Source organism: Atractosteus spatula, chromosome 8 (assembly GCF_055471065.1).
Source record: "Atractosteus spatula isolate fAtrSpa1 chromosome 8, fAtrSpa1.hap1, whole genome shotgun sequence".
In the NCBI taxonomy this organism is placed as follows: Eukaryota; Metazoa; Chordata; class Actinopteri; order Semionotiformes; family Lepisosteidae; genus Atractosteus; species Atractosteus spatula.
The window spans coordinates 31,901,607-31,922,944 of NC_142713.1; the positions used below are offsets into that span (position 1 = coordinate 31,901,607).

Sequence of the window (21,338 nt, forward strand, 5' to 3'; positions counted from 1 at the left end):
ATAGGTATGTGTAAACTCAATAAGTAAAGCACTTGTTTAATGAGGAGTGAGAGTATTGAAAACAGAAGAACTCAGGTACTTTTCTAATCTCTGAACAGGCAGCAGGGCAGCAGGGATCAGCACAGAGAATGAAACAAACCTTCCCAATCACTCTGCAGAAAACACAGGTAGTAGGCTTATTGATATTGCCTTATTACTTCTTAATACACAAAGCTCTCAACACCTGATAAGTGTATGTTCTCAGATTCTCTCACATTTACTTGGATATGCCGTGCTGGTAATTCTAATGGTAAAATCAGAGTGGTATTTTGTAAAGTCATAGCAAAGCATAGGCAGGAATGGTGAAACATGCTACAAATTATAGAACCCAAGGCAGAGCAAAGTACATCCAGCATGAGCATGGTCAAACTATGAGGACAATAGAGCTAATACACTAGACAATTGTAACTGTAAAGTCATGGGTTCAGATTCTGAATTAGATGCTCTTGTACTGTTGAGCAAAACGCTTCACCTTAATTGTTCTAGTAAAATATCCAGCTGCTGAAATGTCAGCTAAATATATTAGTTTTCACAATTTTCAAAGAAGTCACAAAATAAATTTAATTTAGTATTTTGTCACTATATACTATACTGTGCTAAACTGACTAAATGGATTCAGAGCTAGGCTTTGGTTTATAGTTTGAATAGTTATATACAGTATTAACCATATGACCATATGCCCTCTATACTTACCATTTGCCTTACTCCAACTCTTTCTTTTAAACTATTTTAAATCAGGGAAATCCTTTATTGCTTCTGTCACTGTGAGAATGAGGGATGTTAGAATTAGCACTGATAACAGCTTCACCAGTGAGGAAGAGGCAAAACAGTCAGCCTTCGCGAAACTTGGATTTGTACTTGGTGCTAACAAATCAGGTAAAGTTGATGATTTGATTATCTCTCCAGACGTTATGCCCTTGTTTGTCTTTTTTCAACAGTCCAACAAATTGAATTATCAGTCAGTAATGAAAAATTTGGATTGATGTGAATATCAAAAACTTAATTTGATTCAACTTAGCTTCAAAAGAAAGTTACATTTAGTTAAACAACTCAAGGTCAAAATGTGACTGTAACTTGTAGCTCTTACAGAATAATTCAAAAATGTTTCTTCATCCTATGGTTGAGACATAGGTCTGATTCATTATACAGAAATTCTGAGGATTGTGTCACTTTTGAAGAGAAACTGTCATCCTTAAATTTTGTAAACAAGTTTCCAGTTTAGAAAAGATAAGTATTGTGGTGTTTGGACAAAATGATACAGAACTTCACTAAAACCAGCTAAAAATCTTTTTTCAGTTACAGATAAAATATAGGCTTACTAGCTCAAACATTTCTTGACTGACAACATATTTTATCTTTCTTTAGAGGAAAATGCTGAGAGGTTTGTCCAAGAGTATTTCTCCAAATCAAAAGAAAATAAAATTCAAATTGGGTACGAACGTGTCCAGAACACTCTTGCTTGTGTGTTGACCTTTACAGTCCAGTGCACCTTCACGGGTCAGGGTAAGAGATTTATAGTCCTTTTATTTAGCTCTGCAGTTATTGCTGTGCTTTTGAACATGCTTCTACCATGCTGACACTCATCAAATTCACAATGTGCTGAAAGGATAAAAATTCCCAGTGGATTTAATTGAATTTAATCCAGGGATATTATGTTTTTTTTAATTTCTTGCAACATTTAAGAACAAAAACAGGTGTACTAGTGAAAATATGACCAATAATTAAACTTTTTAAGTAGTCTGTTTTTCTGTTCAACTAGTGTGACAAGAGTAACATCTATATATATATTTTTCTAATGTGCTTTATCCAGTACAGGGCTGCAGGGGGATTCAAAGCCTAACCCAACAAGCAACAGACACAAGGGGGGGGGTAAACCTTGGATGGGACAACAGTCTATTGCAGAGCACACACAGGCATACAGTCACGCCAGGGCCAATTTATACAGAATAGAGTTCACCTACCAGCATGTGTCTGGACTGTGGGAGGACATTTGATCACCCAGAGGAAACCCATGCAAACATGGGGAGAAATTTCAAACTCCACACTGTTACGAAGCGTTTATCAGGACCCTACGCAGACGATAGAATCCGGAAGGGAGTGCAACAAACAAGGGGAGGAAACGGCGAGGAACTGGGCAGGTTGACGAACGGGGGCGTGACGACAGTGGACTGGTGCTCGGGGGGACATGGTCCAGGCGAACTAGTCCAAAACAATCCCAAAGGGGAAACCAGGAAGCAGTCCAAGTCTAGTACCGGGTGATCCATCCAAGACAAAACAAATGAGGTTAAAAACCGGAACGGGATTCGGTGCAGGGACGGGGAATAAAAACGGGGGTGACGAGGCCAGGCACTCTGAGCCCCGCACTCACTTGGGTCAGGACGCCGATAGGAGGCCTACAGTATGCCCTCAGCCGCGGGCGTAGGGTGACTTGGTGGTAGGCGGGCCTCCGGGCGTCTGTCTTCCAATGCAGAGCCCGGAATAGAGTGAACGTCTGGCTTATAAGGAGGGGCAGGATTGAAGGCAGGTGCACATGATCAAGTAAAATGTGAAAGAGCCGGAGCGCCCTTAAGAGGAGGGATTACAAACATGGCACACACAGATAGGACTGAAGCAGCAATACTAAGTTTAATCCTGGGGCACCTAAGAATAATAACTATTCAATAAGTGGTAGATGAAATAAATATAGTTTATTTTCCATTATTTTATATAGGAAAATATTTAATAAAAGCATAACCTTACACTCACTCAAAGAATAGAGGCAACACAGGTGTTGATATAAATAATAATTAAGATAACTTTATTACAGGGAGAGATATACAATCTTAAGCCCAAAGTAAAATTCAAAATAATTAATTACTTCAGACTGGACCATACCTTAGCACAACTGTATGATTTAGTACTGTATATACTCCTTGTTTTATAGCTAATATGTTTCATAATAAGTCAAAGGAAACTTACACAATAAGTTAGATGCATTTTGTTGCTCTTTGTGAGTAGGCCTACGCACTTAATTTTAATATTTTAATAATATTAATACTTCATTTTAATAATATTAATTTGACTAAACTCAAATCGACCACTCTCAGTGAGTCAGCTACTGCGATTTGGTGCTCTTGTTCCCATAAGTATACACTTCCAATATTATTGCGACAGTTGTAAAGTATATTACTGCTGCAAACCAGAGTAACTCTTTACAGCAACACCTCTTATAGAAGTACCCTATAACTGTAGGTGGATTAAAGAAGGGTTCATACCTTCTCAAACAAGCACATTTTTTTCAGAGGTGCACTTTAAAGCAAAATAAATTTATGGTCAACCAAATGTGTAGATGTATAGGTGTGTATTGGTTGGATACACTGTAAGGCAATGTATGGGAAAATGAAATATCCTACTATTATCCTACCAGCCCAGTTCACTATTGGAATACAGCTTTCTTTCTCCTCTCACACTGCTTGTCTGACGTGTTTTTTTTAAAGTTGCAGGTTATTTAATTTGTTGTTGCTGCTGCTATTCTGTGTTTATGTTTGGGTGATTTCTTAATGTCTTTGTATCTGAGCATAAATACAAATAAGTATTTCATTACGCTTGGACATATGACAAATAAACTGAATTGAACTGATCATTCAAATTGATATCACTGAAAATCAAATCAATATCAGGTCCCTACAGCACCTTGATATGCAAGCAAATTAATAAAAGGTAACAATTATACACACCCTGTTGTCAGGGAATACTTAGTATTATATGGAAGATGTTTTTTTTCTAAAATAATAGAAAGTAATGAAAAATGAAAATTTCTAAAAGAACTTAATAACCACGTGGACAAAGTTAAAACAACAAGCATTATATTTATTTAAAATCACTGCTGTATACATCACATTTCAACTACTCTGTACAGCTGTTTACAAATCTGTGAGTTCCAGAGTCCTGTCCTTAAGTCACAAAAAACAGAACATGTCCAGTAAGTAAGACACAAATACCATCTTTGTGTAAAAAGAGAGCTCATGTCTTATCAAATATAAAGCATCCTACTCAGGGCACAATTTCTCTCTAAAATGGATGCTAAACCAATGTGGCCTATTTCTCTATTCAATGTGCTAAATCACTAACTAGCCTGGTAGATAGTGTGACCGCGCGGACTCGTGTCTCCGCTGCTCCACCCCGCCGGTTCGTCCCGCAACACCTGGGCGCAAACCCAGGTCTCTGGCGTACTGCAACAGGGAACCTGCAGCATGAGCTAAAGGAGACCTCCCCCACCCTAGGCGTCTGAGGTCCCTGCTACGCGCGGGGAGGGGGGATGACGTCACCGTGCCCAAACTAGCGCCGCTAGAATACCACTAATAGAATTAACATGTCCACAAATTTAGAAAAACAACAGGTACTTTCTTAAAGCCCAGAGTCTGTCTCTTTAGTGCTCAAATTAAGACCATCTGTGGTAATTGCTTCTCCTCTCTGCTGTTCTTTTTTCTCTTTACCATATCACTCACTTCCTGCTTCTTCATGCAATTTCCATCTTATCTTCGGCACTACATTTTCTATGTCCTATTTACCCATAAAGGCTGACTTAATAATTTAACTACAATAGTTTGCCCACTGTGGTCTTTAGTCATTGTGACTGCCTTAAGGGACAAGATATGGTCACCATTATGCAAATGCTCCACAAGAAAGCCCATTGTTTTACATTTAAAGAACGGGGTTCTATTATACACTTGTAAAATGTGGAATTTAAACATTCAAAAACCTCCACACAACACTGTTTATCTATTTCCTGATTAAGAGTTGTAGCACACTCATTTTGATTTCATAGTATGTGTATAATCTTCTTTGCTTTTCCAGATCATGCATCCTCTAGAAAATCAGCCCACGAAAATGCTGCTAAAGAAGGGCTTCGAAGACTTGCCCCTGTCAGTGAGTTTCACACCGGTACCAGTTTTGAACCTATGGTAAACTACAGGAACAGATTACAAGAACTTTTTCAGAAGGCTAACCAAGAGTTGCCTACATATGAAATTATTCACAATAATGCAGGTAATTTGTTGATTCTTATTTTTTGTAATTGAATGAAATTGTCATGTAAAGTAAATGTACCCTATTTTGAATTCAGTTTCTTGCTCCTCTGTTTTCATGCTATAGGGAATCAAGACAGTGCTATGACAGTTACCAAGAATCTGAAAAGTGAATTTGGATATGGATTGGATTTGGATATTGGCTATCCATGTACAGTTTACCTCAAATTGTTGTGGTCAGGTTTTTTGTATATTAATTGAAGTGAATTGAAGATTTCTAAGACAAAATCCTGATCTCTTCTTACACAGACTAAGCTGTATTGAAAATAGTAAGTTTTGTATACTGTAGTTTAAATGTATTTTCGCATACATTTACTTAATTCAATAATTATTTATTCGTTTATTATTTTAATATCCTGTTAATTATACATGTTGATTGCAAATTGAAGGGAATTGTTTTTCTGCAGTTAGGTAAATATGAAATTTAAGCTTCACTTTAGCAGAGTAAGTTAAGTTAACCCTTGATGTAAGTGATGTAAGTTAACCCTTTGATGCCTGACCCATCGTTCACCACAGCCCACGGTCGTGTTTTAAGTATTTTCAATGTTTTATATTTGTATTTTTTATATTTAATAATGTAGTAGAGGAGTTCAGTTCTACTGTCACCATATACATAAAAGATCTTGATTTCCCGGAGGAGTATGACAATGAACACAAAGCTGTTGAAGAAGCTTACAAAAAACTGGATTTAGTCCTGAATTCAGCAATGGATAGGTCACGTGAGTGTTTTTATTTTATTAAGAAGGTATTGTTGAGCAATATGCATCATGAAGAGGGAATAATTTAGTCACTTACCTAAATGAATTACATATTTATTAGTGTTTATAATTATGTCATACAAAGTAGTTTATCCGTGTGTATAATTTTGTCCCACAAAGATTAGTCAATCATTTTTAACTCTAAGTTCTTTTTTATGGCTCTGACAAGATCACATCTTAAATTTTGCTTTAGACATGCTGAAAATGTACTGAAGCAAGTTTGTTATATATCTGCACTGTAGATAACAATGTACTGTAGCGGCTCTCGAAGAAAGTCTGAGTAGTTTCAGGCTGGGTTGTGAAATGTCCATTATTATTTAGTTCCTCATTCTTCTCTTCATGCTTTAGCAGCTGTGGCTATGTGGCAGCATAAACCACTTTTCTGATTGAAACTTTGAAAGTTTTTTGTTGTAGGAAACTTTTTTCTTCTATATTTTTCAACCCCCCAAAATGCTCTCAATTTATGAAGCTATATCAGTCCTGGTTCACTGTGAATTTTTGATTAGTTTTCCCACATACAGTCCATTATTTGCCCAATAGTAAAATCTTGTCCTGTCAAATGCTTCTCTCTTCATTACTTGCTTTTCCTGATGCCTAGTTGTTGGTCAACAAAAATATCTTACTGTTTACGGTACACTGAGGATGGGACACCAGTCCATTCAAAGGGCAAACACAAACACAGACATGCATACACTCAGATCTAGTGCCAATTTCCCAATTAACCTACCGGTATATTTTTAGACTGTGGGAGAAAATTGGAGCCCCTAGAGGAAACCTTAATGAATATGGGGAGAACATATTAAACCCCATATACATAATACTCTAGGTCCTGAACTAATCTCAGGATCCCAGCACTGCGAGGCAGCCAAGCTAACCACTGCGCCACCATGCTGCCCAAGTTCCTATTTAAGATCTGTTCTTTGGAAGTGTAATGGAATCCTCTGGAGCTACACAGAGGCCTCCACAGGTTTCCTGTTTTCCTAGGGTATGAAAGGAGTTAACACACGGCAGACATTCAGGAGTAGCATGCATCATTGTGGTTAAGGCCTGAGAGCTCTGACAATACAGAGTTTTCAACTGTAATGTCCATTATTAAGACATTTAAGTCTACTGTGTATAGTGGGTGGCAACCCTGCCAGGAAGAGGATGTATGTTTTGTGAAGCAAGTAGTTCATGAGGTAACCCTTATTCCAAAGGTGAGAGCTGATGATCTCCAACACAAGCTGGCATCTTCAGGATACATAATGTATAGAACATCACCTGCAAGAATCAGGCATGTTGAATGCTTCTTGGAACAAACCTCTTTTGAGCATGAAGTACAAAATGTGCTGACTTTCTACGTCTAATGACAACTGGAATCAACCACCTTTTTGTTCATGCATCTCAGAAATATGATTGGTATTTAAAGGTCCTAGAGACTTTGTTAGGAGAGGGGGAATCATGAACATTTTCACTGACATTTTGGTCAGACACTTGGTTCCCTCATTCGAGAAGCCAGGCCAATAATGGACATTCCAGTATTACAATGATCCAAAGAATTAATCCAGATTGACAAAATTTACCCAACTACGCATTAAATGTTCTCGACTGGGCATCTCCAGACCTCATTAAAACTGAACATTGGGGGTGTGAACTCAAGAAAACAATTTACACATGGAAGCCAAACGTTCCCACAATCGTAGAGAAATTCATGGATAAACTGTTTAAGATCACTCCTCAGAACTTCACAGCATACTAAAGGAGCTGTCTTGATAGTGTAATTCCTGCCATAGGAGAGTTTACAAAATAATAAATACAAGGGTGTGAATAACTGTGATTTTCATATTTTTTTAACTTTAATGATTTATGACAAATATGACTTTTGTTCTATTTAATGCTGATGTGAGTGCAGTATAATAATATTTTGATTTCTTTAATCAAATCACATTAAGCATTTAACAGTAAATATTTTTTCATATATAATATTTTTGTTTGTTTTTCATCAGGAGAATATCTGGAGGGCTCAGTACAGGCATATTAGAGCTTGGTCAGCCTGGCTTCTACAATGCCATCTAACACATCTCAAGCAGTTAAAAAAAAGTGACAAAAAAAGTTTAATAAAAATTAGTTTTGCATCCACATGACAACATGAATTACAGGACTGACTCTCAGTTTATAAGCATATAAATCAAGAAAGTGTTGAAGAGAACTCATACTTGTACCTCAAAAAACATTCTTTGATCTCTATAAAGTCCAACTAATGCAAAATAAAGCTTAAACTAAAATAAGCTTCTTTCATGCTGCATTGCTGGGGTAGGATCATTCTGATATTTTAAGAAGAAAAGAAATATATTGCAATCTATTAAGCCTACAGAACAAACATCAATATTCTTGTGCGAATATTTACCTTAAAGAATCATTAATTATGTATGATAACTTCTGTTTTGAAATTGTGTAGGAATGTGCACTTTGTGACAATAATTATGTTTTCCTTTAAGAGCTGTCTGCTTCTAAGGCCAGAGTCTTTGAATGCTTGGGAAAAGACAGTGTGCAAGAAAAGATAATTAAAGTTGCAAACAAATACAAATGCCAGTTAATTCTCAATACACCTTTATCTTTTGAAGATGAAGGTAAGAATAATTTAATATTTTCTATTTTTCTTCAGCTATAATAATGTTAAACTACTGTATAATGAGTATATAAGTTAGGACTCAATAATAATTAATGTTCACATTCTGAAAATATTTCTGTTTTTCCCCTGGAGTCCTGCACTGGACCCAACCATCTTGTGGGCTTATCCTTTGGCCTGGTCTCAGCCTGTGATAAATCCACTCATTCCAGTTCCAGGAGCACTTCCAGAAGACCGACTCGATGTCCCAATCTCTTGGTTCCGGAGCCAGGCTCCATGTTTTCCATAATGGCTGCTTTTTAAGCACTGCCTTCCAGTTACTCCCTTTAATAATTACTCATCACTTTCCCTCAGCTGTATCGGAATGCTCAACCCCTTTATAGTTGGGTCTCTCTACAGTTCCCAACAATTACACCTACAGTTGGGAACTCTCCAATCCCTCGCACTTGGATTCTGACTAATCACTTCCAAGGCTGTGTCAAGTATACATCTGCATCATAACAGAATGCTCCTGGTTTCAGGAAATCCTAATTCCTTGTTGTTTTCATTACAAAGTTGCATTCCCATGTACTGTAGTTCCACAGAAGTCAAATTCAAAACCTTACTTTTCTGATTAAAGCAATTTCAGTTTTTTCTGACTTTGTTTAGCAAAATTTAATGTCTGAGGCAAGTAAGCCAGATTTGTAAAGACTGAATATCTAAGGTGGATTTAACAGGGTGCAAAAACACCTGGACAAACACCAAACACCATTTGGTGTTTGTCTGCCCCAATGAAGATAAGCTGACCTGTCTCATGGGAGTTCCAATGTGATGGATACTATGGTGCTATAGTCTGATATTTCACTTGGACTGGAGTTGAAAGATTTCTAAATATTTTTTTTATTCTTTCCACAGTCAGGTAATTACTGAGAAAGAGCAAAATGGTATGATAGCAACAATTCAGTTCAGTTTATTTGTCACATGGACAAGTGCAATGAAATGCTTATTTGCATGTTTGCTGCAATGCAAAAACATTAAAGAATCATCAAAAACATAAACACAGAAGAGCAGCAGAAACAACAACAAGTTAAATAACATACAAACATCAGTGTGAGCCAGTGGTAGGTGTAGAGTTCAGTAATCTAACAGCTTGTGGGAAGGATCTGTGTCTGAACCTGGATGTACGTGCCTTTATGCTCCTACAATGCTTACCAGAGAGAAGGGGGGAGAAAAGTGAGAAACCAGGATGACTGGTATCCTTAGCGATACTTCCAGCCTTTCAGCCTTTGTTATTTGAGGGAGTGTAGAGGACATTAATGCAGCTTTGTGATCTCTGTATTCCAGAGAGTGCAGCTTCAAAAACTTCTGCGGAACAACAGGTGGCTTGGTCAGCTCTGCAAAAGCTGAGACCCCTGCTCCTCTGGAATGACTCTAATCCTACCATACTTAAGAAAAACTACAAGGGAGCACTGCAGGAACTTGTTCAGGAAAAAGGCCAGACCCTCCCCTCTTACAGCACCAGGTGTATCTATGGTAGGTTGCTCTTTTACCATTTTAAAAGTCATTATGTTTTGTGTCTTGACTTTGTGGAATTTGTCAACCATAGTATGTTCATGTTGTACACTAAAATATATGTTTTAACTTATTAAAATACAAAAAAGACATTGCGTCCGATTTGCTTGTGTATTGTGAGGTAAAGAAAAGCAACAAAAGCACATCTAGCACAGAAGTCAGGAGTAAGTGCTGCACATTGGTGGTGGTGGAGAGGAGTCCCCATTACCTGTAAAGTGCTTTAAGTGGAGTGTCCAGAAAACTACTATATACTGTAAGTGTAAGCAATTATTTTTAATTATAAGACCCTTGGGTCCAGATCCCAGTGTATTTTATATGCTGGCGCTAGTTATACAGTATATTGTTTAAATAAAGTTTAAAGGTATTTCACAGTGTGTGGACATCACCCCTGTGCCCACACTCCAAGAAATAAAGTTAAATTACAAACCAAACTATCCCTGGTAATCACAACACATGTCTGCTAGTAATAATTTTATATTTTTATGAGTCTCCAGCTGAGTATATTATTCATGGTTCCATAAGAGCTACCCTAGGTAAGATTGAGTGCAAAAGGTCTGGTGGTGTTTTCCATCTGTGCTGTAGAAATGTAAATCTTGTTCATATCAGATTAGACGCTAACGAACAGTCAACAGTATTGCTAAAGAAATGTTGCTGCTCTTGATAGGAAGGGGAAAGCATATGAAGGAGATATCCCCAGCCGAAACATTGTGTTTCTTTTCAGCATGGAATAAACCTTTACTTGTTCCTTTGCAGCTTACGCATGCTGATGGAGCTACTGTACATACTGTACTTGAAGGAGATATCTCATTGTTTCCCCTTTGAACATATCTTAACATAGCAGATAATTAAAAAAACACACAAACTGTTAAAGTAGTAGTACAGAAACAACCTGTGAAAATTAACGAAAAGGCAGGGAATGTAATCTTAAAAATGAACATAACATTTTCCACCCTGTTTTAATTATCCGCTATAATAAGTGTATCAAGGGAAAAATAATTTGAAATCCCCATAAAATAACTTCACCCTTCCCTTATGAGCCGCCACTGATAAACACTTCAATCAGAATACTGTCTTATACAGAGTCCTGTCTCTCAGTCAGACATCATTTGCTCAGTTTTAGTAGTGATGAAATTAATTTAAAATGTTTTTGTTTTTACTTCAAGGATCACCCTCAAACAAAACAGACCGTAGAAGTGATAATCCTGTCCCAATAAAAAACATGCTCCCCATTTCATGTTATATAACTGAGGATGAAGAGAGACCAAAAACTGTTGAAGGTACAGTATACCACAACTATTACTATGATTAAAATGATCTATCCTTTTTGTAACCTCTTTCTCCAATTAAGGATCTGGGGAGCTGAAGCCTATGCCAGGAGTAATTGGTACAAGGCTGGGATGCCACAGATACTGTACAAGAAAGCACACACTCACACCAGGTTCAGTTTTCCCAGAAGCTAGTTAACTTACCAATGTGCCTTTGGACTGTGGGATAAAACAGGAGTACCCAGAGGAATGAATTTGGGGAGAATACACTATACAAACTCCACACAGCTACAGTAGTACCCCAGGAACAGGAAAAGACCCCAGTGCTGTGACGCAGCAATGCGTATCGCTGTGCCACTGTGCTGCACCATGATTAAAGAAAGTTTTTAATTAAAGTTCAGGAGGGATGACACTAGCCAAGTTCCAGCCTCAGCTGTGAGTAATCCGTAATCACTCCTGACACCATTTAGTCATCTAAAACATTATAAACACTATATGTAATTAGTTTCCCTCCCTCACATGCTTGTTGTTCATCCCACCCTCATTTCCATTTCCATTTCCACCTTTGCAGCTACCCCTTGGACACTCCTCGTCCTGGGGCCAGGAGGTTAGTCCTCAGCCAAGCGGGTTTAGCCACATTTACTCCAACTAAACCTCTCCAAAAATCTTTCAATACCCTTAATTAATAGTTGACGACACTCAATGATCACTTCGCCACTCCCTACAATGGTGACAAGAATCAGGTGGCTCCCCCCAAAAAAGAATGTGCTATATCTTGGGAACAAAAGCAGGACAGACGCTACTTTCAGTGGCTCAAACCAGAACAAATGGAGCACAAACAAATGTGGTGGGTTTCCTTGTTTGTGCTGTATGAAAACTTCATGGAGCTTGTCATTCCTAGTGAAAATTCTACTTGTTGTAATTATTTGTGACATGCCTGGTCGAAAGAAACTGAGATTACTGTCAACGTGCCCCTAGAGGCCATTTTAGGCCTCTGATATTTGTAAAAGATCTTTGTGTGAAGATTAATTAGATAATTGGAGAAAGATTAGAAGACACATTCTCACACATTCAGTGAGATTAAAGGAATGTGTGGAGTATTAGGGGTTTGATGGCGTTAGCTGATGACTTGACTTTTAAGTATCAATGTTTTGTGTGTATTAGAGGAGATTTTGCCAAACAAATTGTTCATTTTAAGGTGCTCAGGGTCTGTTAGGCTTTTTAAGTTAGGGTTTCTCGCATAACCATTCCACTGTTTTATTGAAGGGGCATCACAGTGGCACCGTGGTTAGCATTACTGCATTGTAGCTCTGGCACCCTGGGTTTAACTCAGGAACTGGGATTCTATCTGCATGGATCTTTGTACTGTATGTTCTCTTTGTGTTCACGGTGGTTTCCTCTGGGTCCTCCATTTTTCTCCCACAGTCCAAAGACATTCTGGTAGATTAATTAGCTTCTCAGAAAACTGTCCCTGATATGAGTGTGTGTCTGTTTTTCTGCCTGTGTTTGCCCTGCAATGGGCTGTCACCCCATCCAAGTTGTATCCTGGAATGAGCCCAGTACTTGCCGAGATAAGCTCAAGCTCCCCCGAGATCCTGTATTGGATAAAGTGGTTGAACATAAATGGATTGATGGGAATTTTATTGAATGATAATACTGAACAATATGTTTCAGCAGATTATATTGTATGATTCAATTCTTTGTAAAGATACTGTTTTAAATAAATGTGTTAACTGGATTTTTCATTTTATTTTAGAACTGACTGCAGCTTTGGCAAAACACAATATTCAAAAAAACTTTACATACACTAGTTGTGAAGGATATGCATCATCTGTAATTATCAGTAAAAAAAACATCATGTTAGAATCTCTGGAATGGTGTGCCACAGAAGAGGAAGCACTCAATACATCGTACAAGACTCTAGGCAGGACGTTGTATGATCTTGGCCAAATCTCAGGTAAGAAGGTAATAAAGTTGTCATAAAGTTATGCTTTAGAAATGCTGGCATTTTGAAAATTGTGTCTACCGTTTCTGCTTTTAAGTGCCCACCAATACTGTATTGAATTTGGACTACAAATTTGGTTTCACCAAAAATCTGTTTAGGAGCACTGGTAATTGGAGCGGAACTTGTTAAAGAAGTTCTGGATAAATTGGTTCATATCCAACACAAGACTATTAACTTATTATTTTTACAGTGACAGACCATATCAAACATTGAACAGCAAAGGGTAACATACATTCAGAATGTGACGCATATGTTGAAAAGACATAGAAAGACATCCTTTTGAGATTTGTAAAACAGTAGCATGTTTTCTTTCACTAATGCTTAGTGGAGCTAAGAGTTTATTTAAATTGAATACTAATTTAAATTGAATAACCATTCTACTGTTGCATTATAATGTTTGATCTTGGTGTGAAACAAAAAAAATAAATCTAATTACCAAAATTACCAAGAAAAAGTCATACCACCTTGAAATTATGCAAAGAAGAATTTAATATTTTTGGTTTATTTTGAAAGAGACCTTTGTTTCCACCATTTTCAAAGAAAACTGAATAGTTATTACGTCACAAACATAATTTGACTCAAAATATGAATCAATAAATTAATCAAATTAATCACATCAGTGGCAAAGTGAGAACATTTTATTCCATGTTAAAATGACTTACATCTTCTGTGAAGATATTTCTAGCACGAGTATTAATGTATTTATGGAAGATTTATGGAAAGTCAAGGCTTTCCTGCTGGAAAATTCCTCATTCTATCAAAACTGAGATTCCAGATAAATTTCACTGTCACTATTTCTATTTGTGTAATATATGATGTAAAGTATCTATTTTGTAATGTATTGTCTGCATTGTGTGGTATTGTCTGATGCATGTCCTTAAAAAATCGGCATTAATAAGAATCCCAATGTACGCATCCAGGACTGTACAGTACATAAATAAACTCCTCTATCTCTCTATCTATTTTTCTTTAAGTACTAATAAGCTATACCTATTGATTGCATCTGAGGAGGAAAACAGAAATAATAATAATTGCTTACACTTATATAGCGCTTTTTCTGGACACTCCACTCAAAGCGCTTTACAGGTAATGGGGACTCTCCTCCACCACCACCAATGTGCAGCATCCACCTGGATGATGCGACGGCAGCCATAGTGTGCCAGAACACTCACCCCACATCAGCTATCAGTGAGGAGGAGAGCAGAGTAATGAAGCCAATTCATAGATGGGGATTATTAGGAGGCCATGATTACACCCCTACTCTTTTCAAGAAACGCCCTGGGATTTTTAATGACCACAGACTGTCAGGACCTCGGTTTTACTTGTCATCTGAAGGACGGTGCCTGTTTACAGTATAGTGTCCCCATCACTATACTGTGGCTTTAGGACCCACATGGACCACAGGGTTAGTGCCCCCTGCTGGCCTCACTAACACCTCTTCCAGCAGCAACCTTAGTTTTTCCCAGGAGGTCTCTCATCCAGGTACTGACCAGGCTCACACCTGCTTAGCTTCAGTGGGTTGCCAGTTGTGAGTTGCAGAGTGATATGGCTTCTAGCTATAGCATCTAGTCACTATAGCCTATACAAACAGTATGGAGTTCAAGGATAGAGAATGTGTTGGACAGGGGAATTAAACCCTAGGTACTGTACTTCCATTTCACATCTTTGCTCTGGTTGATGTTTAATTAAGCAACTAGATCAATTAGTGTTTGTTGCCTATTTAATGCTTTCTTTCATCTCACAGATAGAATTGAAACTAGAGATGAAATAAAAAATCTATTTGAAAGAAAACAACTACCACACCCACAAGAAACTTGGAAGAGAAAGGACAATGAATTGATGTGCTGTCTTGAGTTTTCTATGAACTTCTCATTTAAAGGTTATGGTATGTGTTCATAAATGGTTGATTCCAGTAATCTTTTTCAACTGTGGTCTAATAGCATAGAATCTAAACATAAATGAATCTGAGTTATATAACACCTTTGACAAAAGTTACATAACTGAATTTTTTTTAATACAATATACTTTCAGAAGAGTATTTCAAATTTTACTTAAACATTGTTCTAATTTAAATGTTAGTAAAAAAACTTAAATACTATTTCAAAATTGTTGTACTTGGCAACTAAATATTTTATGAAATTAGCTCTGTGCCACTGTGACCTAGCTGGTTTTATTATGATACTAAACAGCTATGAGATTAAGGAAAATGTTCCATGAAAACCAGAAAGATCATGTCAAACAGCAAGACAGTGCAATTTTGATTTATTGCTTACAATATTAGCTAACAATGAAGAGGACTGAAGAGGATTAACATAATACCATTACTGTAAGTCAAGATACAATAACTGGAATTTCATACACTTTTATAGGTAAAGAAGGAAAAATGGCCAAAGAAGATGCAGCAAAGAATGCATTTGCCAAGCTGGCACCCATCTTGAAATGGGATACAAATGACAATGCCAAGGGTGCAGCTGAAAGTTACGTGGAAATACTAGAGAGACATCTGAGGAATGACTGCCAGTATGAAGAATCATCGTATGACTTGTATTCTGGGGGTGTAGTTTTTTCTTTCAGGGACTTTACTATATGCACAAAGCAAACACACCCATCTAAGAAGTTAGCTCAGAAAGAAGTCTGTGAAAGGCTCGCAAGTGTGCTGGGGTTGAATGTATCAGGTGAGAAATACTACATAATAAAAAGACTTACTGTTTTAGTGTTGTTTAGAATATCTTTGTGTAAATAATTTTGAAGCTTCAATCCAGCGTAATTCAGAGTGCTCAGTTAACCCCCATGAGAACTGCACTTGCTTTTTTCATTTTTATGATGAGAACGATTTAGGAAAATAATGTGTTATGAAATGCTTCTCCTTATTGGCAATTCAAAGACTAAATTACTAAAACAGGAAAATATTCATAACATCCTAAAATGACATTAGTTATAAAATTGGGAAGAATATGATTTTATTCTGATACAAAGCCTCTTAAAGAGAAAAGATTGACAAACGTGCTATTACTGCATTAGTGTGCCATACATGTACTCTATTTATACTGTACCTGAAGAATTATCTGGCTCCTATGCCTGTAACTTCTTGGAACTTAACTGTGAGTCCAAATATATCATTTAGAGACTTTTGATATATTATTGTAACTTCATTTTATTAGAAGCAAAAACAATCTAAAGAAATACTCATATAAATACATACTGTTTATGATTTCAGACATATCTAACAAAATGCCCTTGAAAAACCGCATCCAGGAATGGTTCCAGAAGGATAACCTTCCAATTCCTAAATATGAAGATGATCCAGTAACAGGTGGAGGCTTTAAATGTAAAGCTACCTTTACTGCAGAAGTGGTTGTGAAAGAGAAAGGTAACTTCAATCCAAGTGCACTTTGCTTTATTTTATGAATGAATTTAAATTCAGTCTAGAGTGTTATTTTATAAAGCAAAACTAATATAACACAGACACTGAAATACTGTTCTTCCTCTGAATGCTCATGTTCATATTGTTTTCCTAATAATCATGTTCAGTCAGTGTTGCATAATCTAACCAGACAGAGCACCAGTAAATTTAACCATTATAAAATCTCATCTTTAGAAATGATGTGGCTGAAAACCAACACGCAAAGCTTTGTTAAAAAACAAACCCTAAAAAAGTGATTGTAGATCACTTTGTGTTAAGATGTCAATTTTAATGTTATGATGAATTCAGTTTGAACAATAAGCTATGTCCAGTCAGAACAAATCCCAGTGTTGGTTAGTTCAAGCTCCCTGTCTGTTTTACAAACTGGAAGCACTACTGTACTCCCTTTTCTTGCCCTTGTACAGAATTATAGCCTTGAAAATATGATTTAAATGTATTTGATGCGAACTAAAAACAAAAACACCATATGATTTTGAAAACAAATATAGTAGACTTATTCCTTCAGCATGTTTTTATACATTTATACAAACAAAAAAACACTTTATGTCTTGTCTATTATCATGTTTTCTTTGACTTTGACAGATTGCCTACCAACACCTGACCTTTTGAAAGAAGTACTGCACAAGTCTGCTCTGCAACGCCTCAAGCTCCTAGAATTGTTTTAAATATGAAACAGACATGGCTAAATGTCAGCATAACCCTTGTATAAACTGTAACAATTGTATACGTTTTTAAAGACTGTGAGAACACATGAATGTGTTACATGAATAAAGTTGGAAAATAGGTGTATTACTTGGGTACTGTGTCAGATTATCCCAGCTAAATTGAGCAGGGAATGCAATGACAAACTGTTCGCCACTAGAGGCTGCCAAAGAACCATTTGTTAAAACAGCTCATTGCAAATACAGGGTAACTGTTTCTATACAGGTGTCTTTCAATGCTGTTCTGTGTAATTTTTAAATCTGCACATTATAGATGAAGCAGTACATACATATAACACATATATATGAGATATATCAGTCATAGTTTGTCTTATCTTGATTGACAGAGGGAATGGTCTATTGGTAGAATAGTCACAAATACTGTACACTCTTTGGTTGAATGTGTGTGCTGTGTAAGCAGTTTATTTGTACTATAATAAGGTACTGACTTGTAGTTCAATGAGGTCTTGATTTAGCCAGATCTTTATTTGTGCACATTAAAACATGTTTCTTTTTGTTTTGTTGGTGAATGGATCCCTTCACTGCTCAATAAAAGCAGGAACCAACCTGGAATTTCACTTGCATCTGGGTGTTGTGTTTAATGTGTTGAGATCCTCATTTGCCATCTGTTCAAGCTCTGAAGAAGTTATTTGACCTATTCAAACAAATATATTATGAAAAACTGTAGTTTAAAGCAATGCAATTGTACTGAAAGAAATTATTTATGGACCCTAAAACTCTTTGAACCATCAGATCAAAGTATTGACCACTATACTTTGCAAATTGTAAGAGTTTAATTTTTAACTTTTCCAGGATGGTAGTCCTGATTGATTAAGTTAATTTTTCTTCCCTAAAAAATCTAACGCATCATCTAATCCACTTTAAATATGCTTGTATAATACATGCACAACATTATACACAGATGACAATTATTTTTTTGCCATCTTTGCAAGATACCTTCAGCACATACCTGGTATGTGCCTACAGTACATAGGTTCTGGGAGTGTGCTGAAACAGAGCATATTTGGAAATATGCTTGCAACAGAGCTCGCTGTATCACCTGCAAGTACACATCCACCACCACACTCATTCAAGGCCCCTCAGGACAATTCCGGATCACCCAGACAGCATCTTGTACCTCCAGCAACCTTATTTACTGTATCTCTTGCAGTAAATGCCCAGCCGTCTACATTGGAGAAACAGGAAGGAGACTCAGAGACCGCTTCAGAGAACACGTCAGGGCTGTGAAGACTAAAGATCTCTCCAAGCCCATTGTTTCTCATTTCACCTCTGACGGCCACGACCACTCTAATCTCTCTGTCTGTGTTCTCAAAGATGGTTTTCCGAACTCATACATCAGAAAGACCACTGAAACCAAAATTATTCTGCAGCTAGGATCACACATTCTCCCTTCTCTTAACGACAGACTACTGTTCTTTTAAATTTTCTCCATTCATTGGAAGTTTCATTTCACACCTCTCTGCACCCATTCTGACTTCACACCTCTTGATTGGCCTCTCTTTCTGTCCCCTGCTCCCGCCTCTCACTCCTCCTCCCTCCCTACCTTTGTTCTCCCAATACTTTACCTTTGCCTACTGCCCTGTCTCTCTCACACCTGAAGAAGGCTCCACGGCCGAAACGTTGTGTTTTCTTTCTTCTTTTTTTCAGCATGGAATAAACCTATTACTTGTTCCTTTGCAGCCTACGCATGCTGACGCAGCTACCCACCTGAACTATATTTGGAACTATGTGATTATGTTTTTCAGCTCACTTCACTAATACAGTCCTAAATTATAGTTTGCTAGCAGGTTCAACTTTTTTCTTAATTTTCTGTTTTGAATAGTGTTTAAACAATAGTTGATGTTCAAACAACAATCCCTACTTTAAAGCATATGAAAACAGCTGAACTGTACTGTCCTATACTCTAGGTGGCAGTATGGAATAGCCTTTTGGTTTCTAAATTTCTAACCAACTGAATTTTGTATGTAAAAACATTCCATAAAAAACATCAAACTGCAGTGCTGGTGATGAATTGAAGGTATCAGGGGAGACAGGGTTTAGGAATCACAGGTGCAGCATTAAAAGATGAGTTCTGAGATGGCACTCAAAGATCACATGCAGTCTTTGTCTAAACCAGGCATCAAAACAGACCACTTATAACTGCAACTAATTCACAGAGTTATCTGGAAAATTACATTTTTATTTAGAAAGGGTACTGACAGGATATGGGCAAAATCATTATGTCTATTAACATTTTTGTCTTCAGGATTAATTTACTTAAGGATGTGTGTTGTCCTGCTGGTATGTTGTCACATCACGATAAGTCCATAGAGGGGCAGCAGGTGAGGTCCCAGGACATTTCCAATACAGTGGACTGTCAGAGAGCAGTTAAGGTATCATGATGATGTGTCTGTTGATCAAGGGAAGGTGCCATGAATTGTAATCTCCCAGATAGTGGTTTGTTCTTGACACACTGCATTTTGCTGTCTAAGTGAGAAATTTATAACCGTGCGTGTCTTAAACAACCAATTAAATACATAAAAGTTTTAATACAGGTAATAGAAATGAAATATTATCAGGATCCAGCTCCAGACACCAGGCACAAAACACCAGGCTGGAGTCTTGTGCAGTGGAAGAAGATGCAGTAAAGCTGGGAGAAGAACAGGTTCTGGTTGAACAGATCACTCTAGAGCAGCAGAATGTATTCTGTCATTGTAAATTGTGGATCAGAATTGTGAATGTTATTGCTTTGTTCCATCATTGAGGTGTGGATGTGAAGAAACAGTAGACTCCAGCAATGGAAAAATAGTGGTCTGTTTAGTCGGAGACTTTTGAGTGATGAGGGAGTGCAGCTAGATAAGAGCAGAGTAAATGAGAGAGAAGTAAGTACACTTTTACAAATGTACAGTATGTACAGTAAGTGTGGCAGGGAGTGGCAGGGGAGGGAAAAGAATAAAGCAGCCAAATTGTGTATGAGCAGGTAGGGAAGTATCATGAAAGCAGGAATCCATTCAGGAAAGAGTTGCAGTTCCAGCTGCTGTGTAGCAGAGTAATTATTAGGGTAAGGCAGGTACTGTACAGCTAAAAGCTGCTCAGGAAGATTTGGACTGCAAAGGGCAGGAAAAGAGGATGGGGGATTCAGAGGGAGGTTCAGGGAAGATGAGAAACAGGGCAAAAAAGAAAGTTGGAGTCAGAACAAGTGTCTGAGATTATTTTATCGCATGCAAGATAAGGTGACTGAGAGACCAGATACACAAGGTAGTGTTAAGGGAAGAAGTAGTAAAAGAAAAGAAAATTCAATAATTATCAACATGGAAATGTTGGCAGAAGCCATGAAATGAAATTGTTGACCTAGGGAGCAGATATAGAGAGAAAATGGGTCCCAAGACTGAGCTTTTGGAAACTCCAAAGATATTGTGTGGTAGAGAGTGATCCAAGCCAGGAAATCTGGTAAGTGTGATTGAAGAAATAGGAGGAAATACTGGTCAGACCGGAGCCAGAGATACCAAACCTGGTGGGAGATGAGAGGAGGAAAAAGTCATTAGTGGATTTAAAGGACAGAACAATCAATACAGGGTTAAGATAGGGAACCATGTAGGAGACAAGTTGAGAGTACAGTGTTAGTGAAGAGCAGTCTCTGTGGAGTGAACAGGTTGAGATCCAGATGGGAGGGGATCAAGCAGGGAGTGGGATGATAGGCAGACAGAAATCTGGCAGCGAGCTGCTTACTTGAGAGCTTTGGAGGGAAAAGGAAGCAAGGAATGAGTCAATAGTTCTGAAGGCTAGAGGGATCAAGGTTGAGCCTTTTTAAGAATGTTGTGACATTTGCCTACTTAAAGGGCAGAGAAGGGCGAGGTATTAAGAAGAGCAGAGAAGAAGGTAAGGGAAGAGGGACCGATAGCCTGGAGGCGGTAGTAGGGA

General features: G+C 37.5%; 1 protein-coding gene across 3 annotated transcripts in view; it reads left to right on the forward strand.

Moving 5' to 3' along the window:
* LOC148829426 (uncharacterized) overlaps positions 1-17,990 on the forward strand; it is a 31,406-nt gene extending 13,416 nt beyond the window's left edge. For all 3 annotated transcript variants that reach the window (XM_088922870.1, XM_088922872.1, XM_088922871.1), the window contains 13 exons: positions 99-167; positions 778-915; positions 1,405-1,542; positions 4,876-5,067; positions 5,687-5,824; positions 8,341-8,472; positions 9,795-9,983; positions 11,186-11,299; positions 13,044-13,244; positions 15,037-15,177; positions 15,662-15,967; positions 16,510-16,662; positions 17,299-17,990. In XM_088922870.1, coding sequence (XP_088778996.1) covers positions 99-167; positions 778-915; positions 1,405-1,542; positions 4,876-5,067; positions 5,687-5,824; positions 8,341-8,472; positions 9,795-9,983; positions 11,186-11,299; positions 13,044-13,244; positions 15,037-15,177; positions 15,662-15,967; positions 16,510-16,662; positions 17,299-17,381 — 1,994 coding nt within the window. In that variant the 3' untranslated portion in view covers positions 17,382-17,990. The remainder of the gene's footprint in view (positions 1-98; positions 168-777; positions 916-1,404; positions 1,543-4,875; positions 5,068-5,686; positions 5,825-8,340; positions 8,473-9,794; positions 9,984-11,185; positions 11,300-13,043; positions 13,245-15,036; positions 15,178-15,661; positions 15,968-16,509; positions 16,663-17,298) is intronic.
* The last annotated feature ends 3,348 nt before the right edge of the window (positions 17,991-21,338 follow it).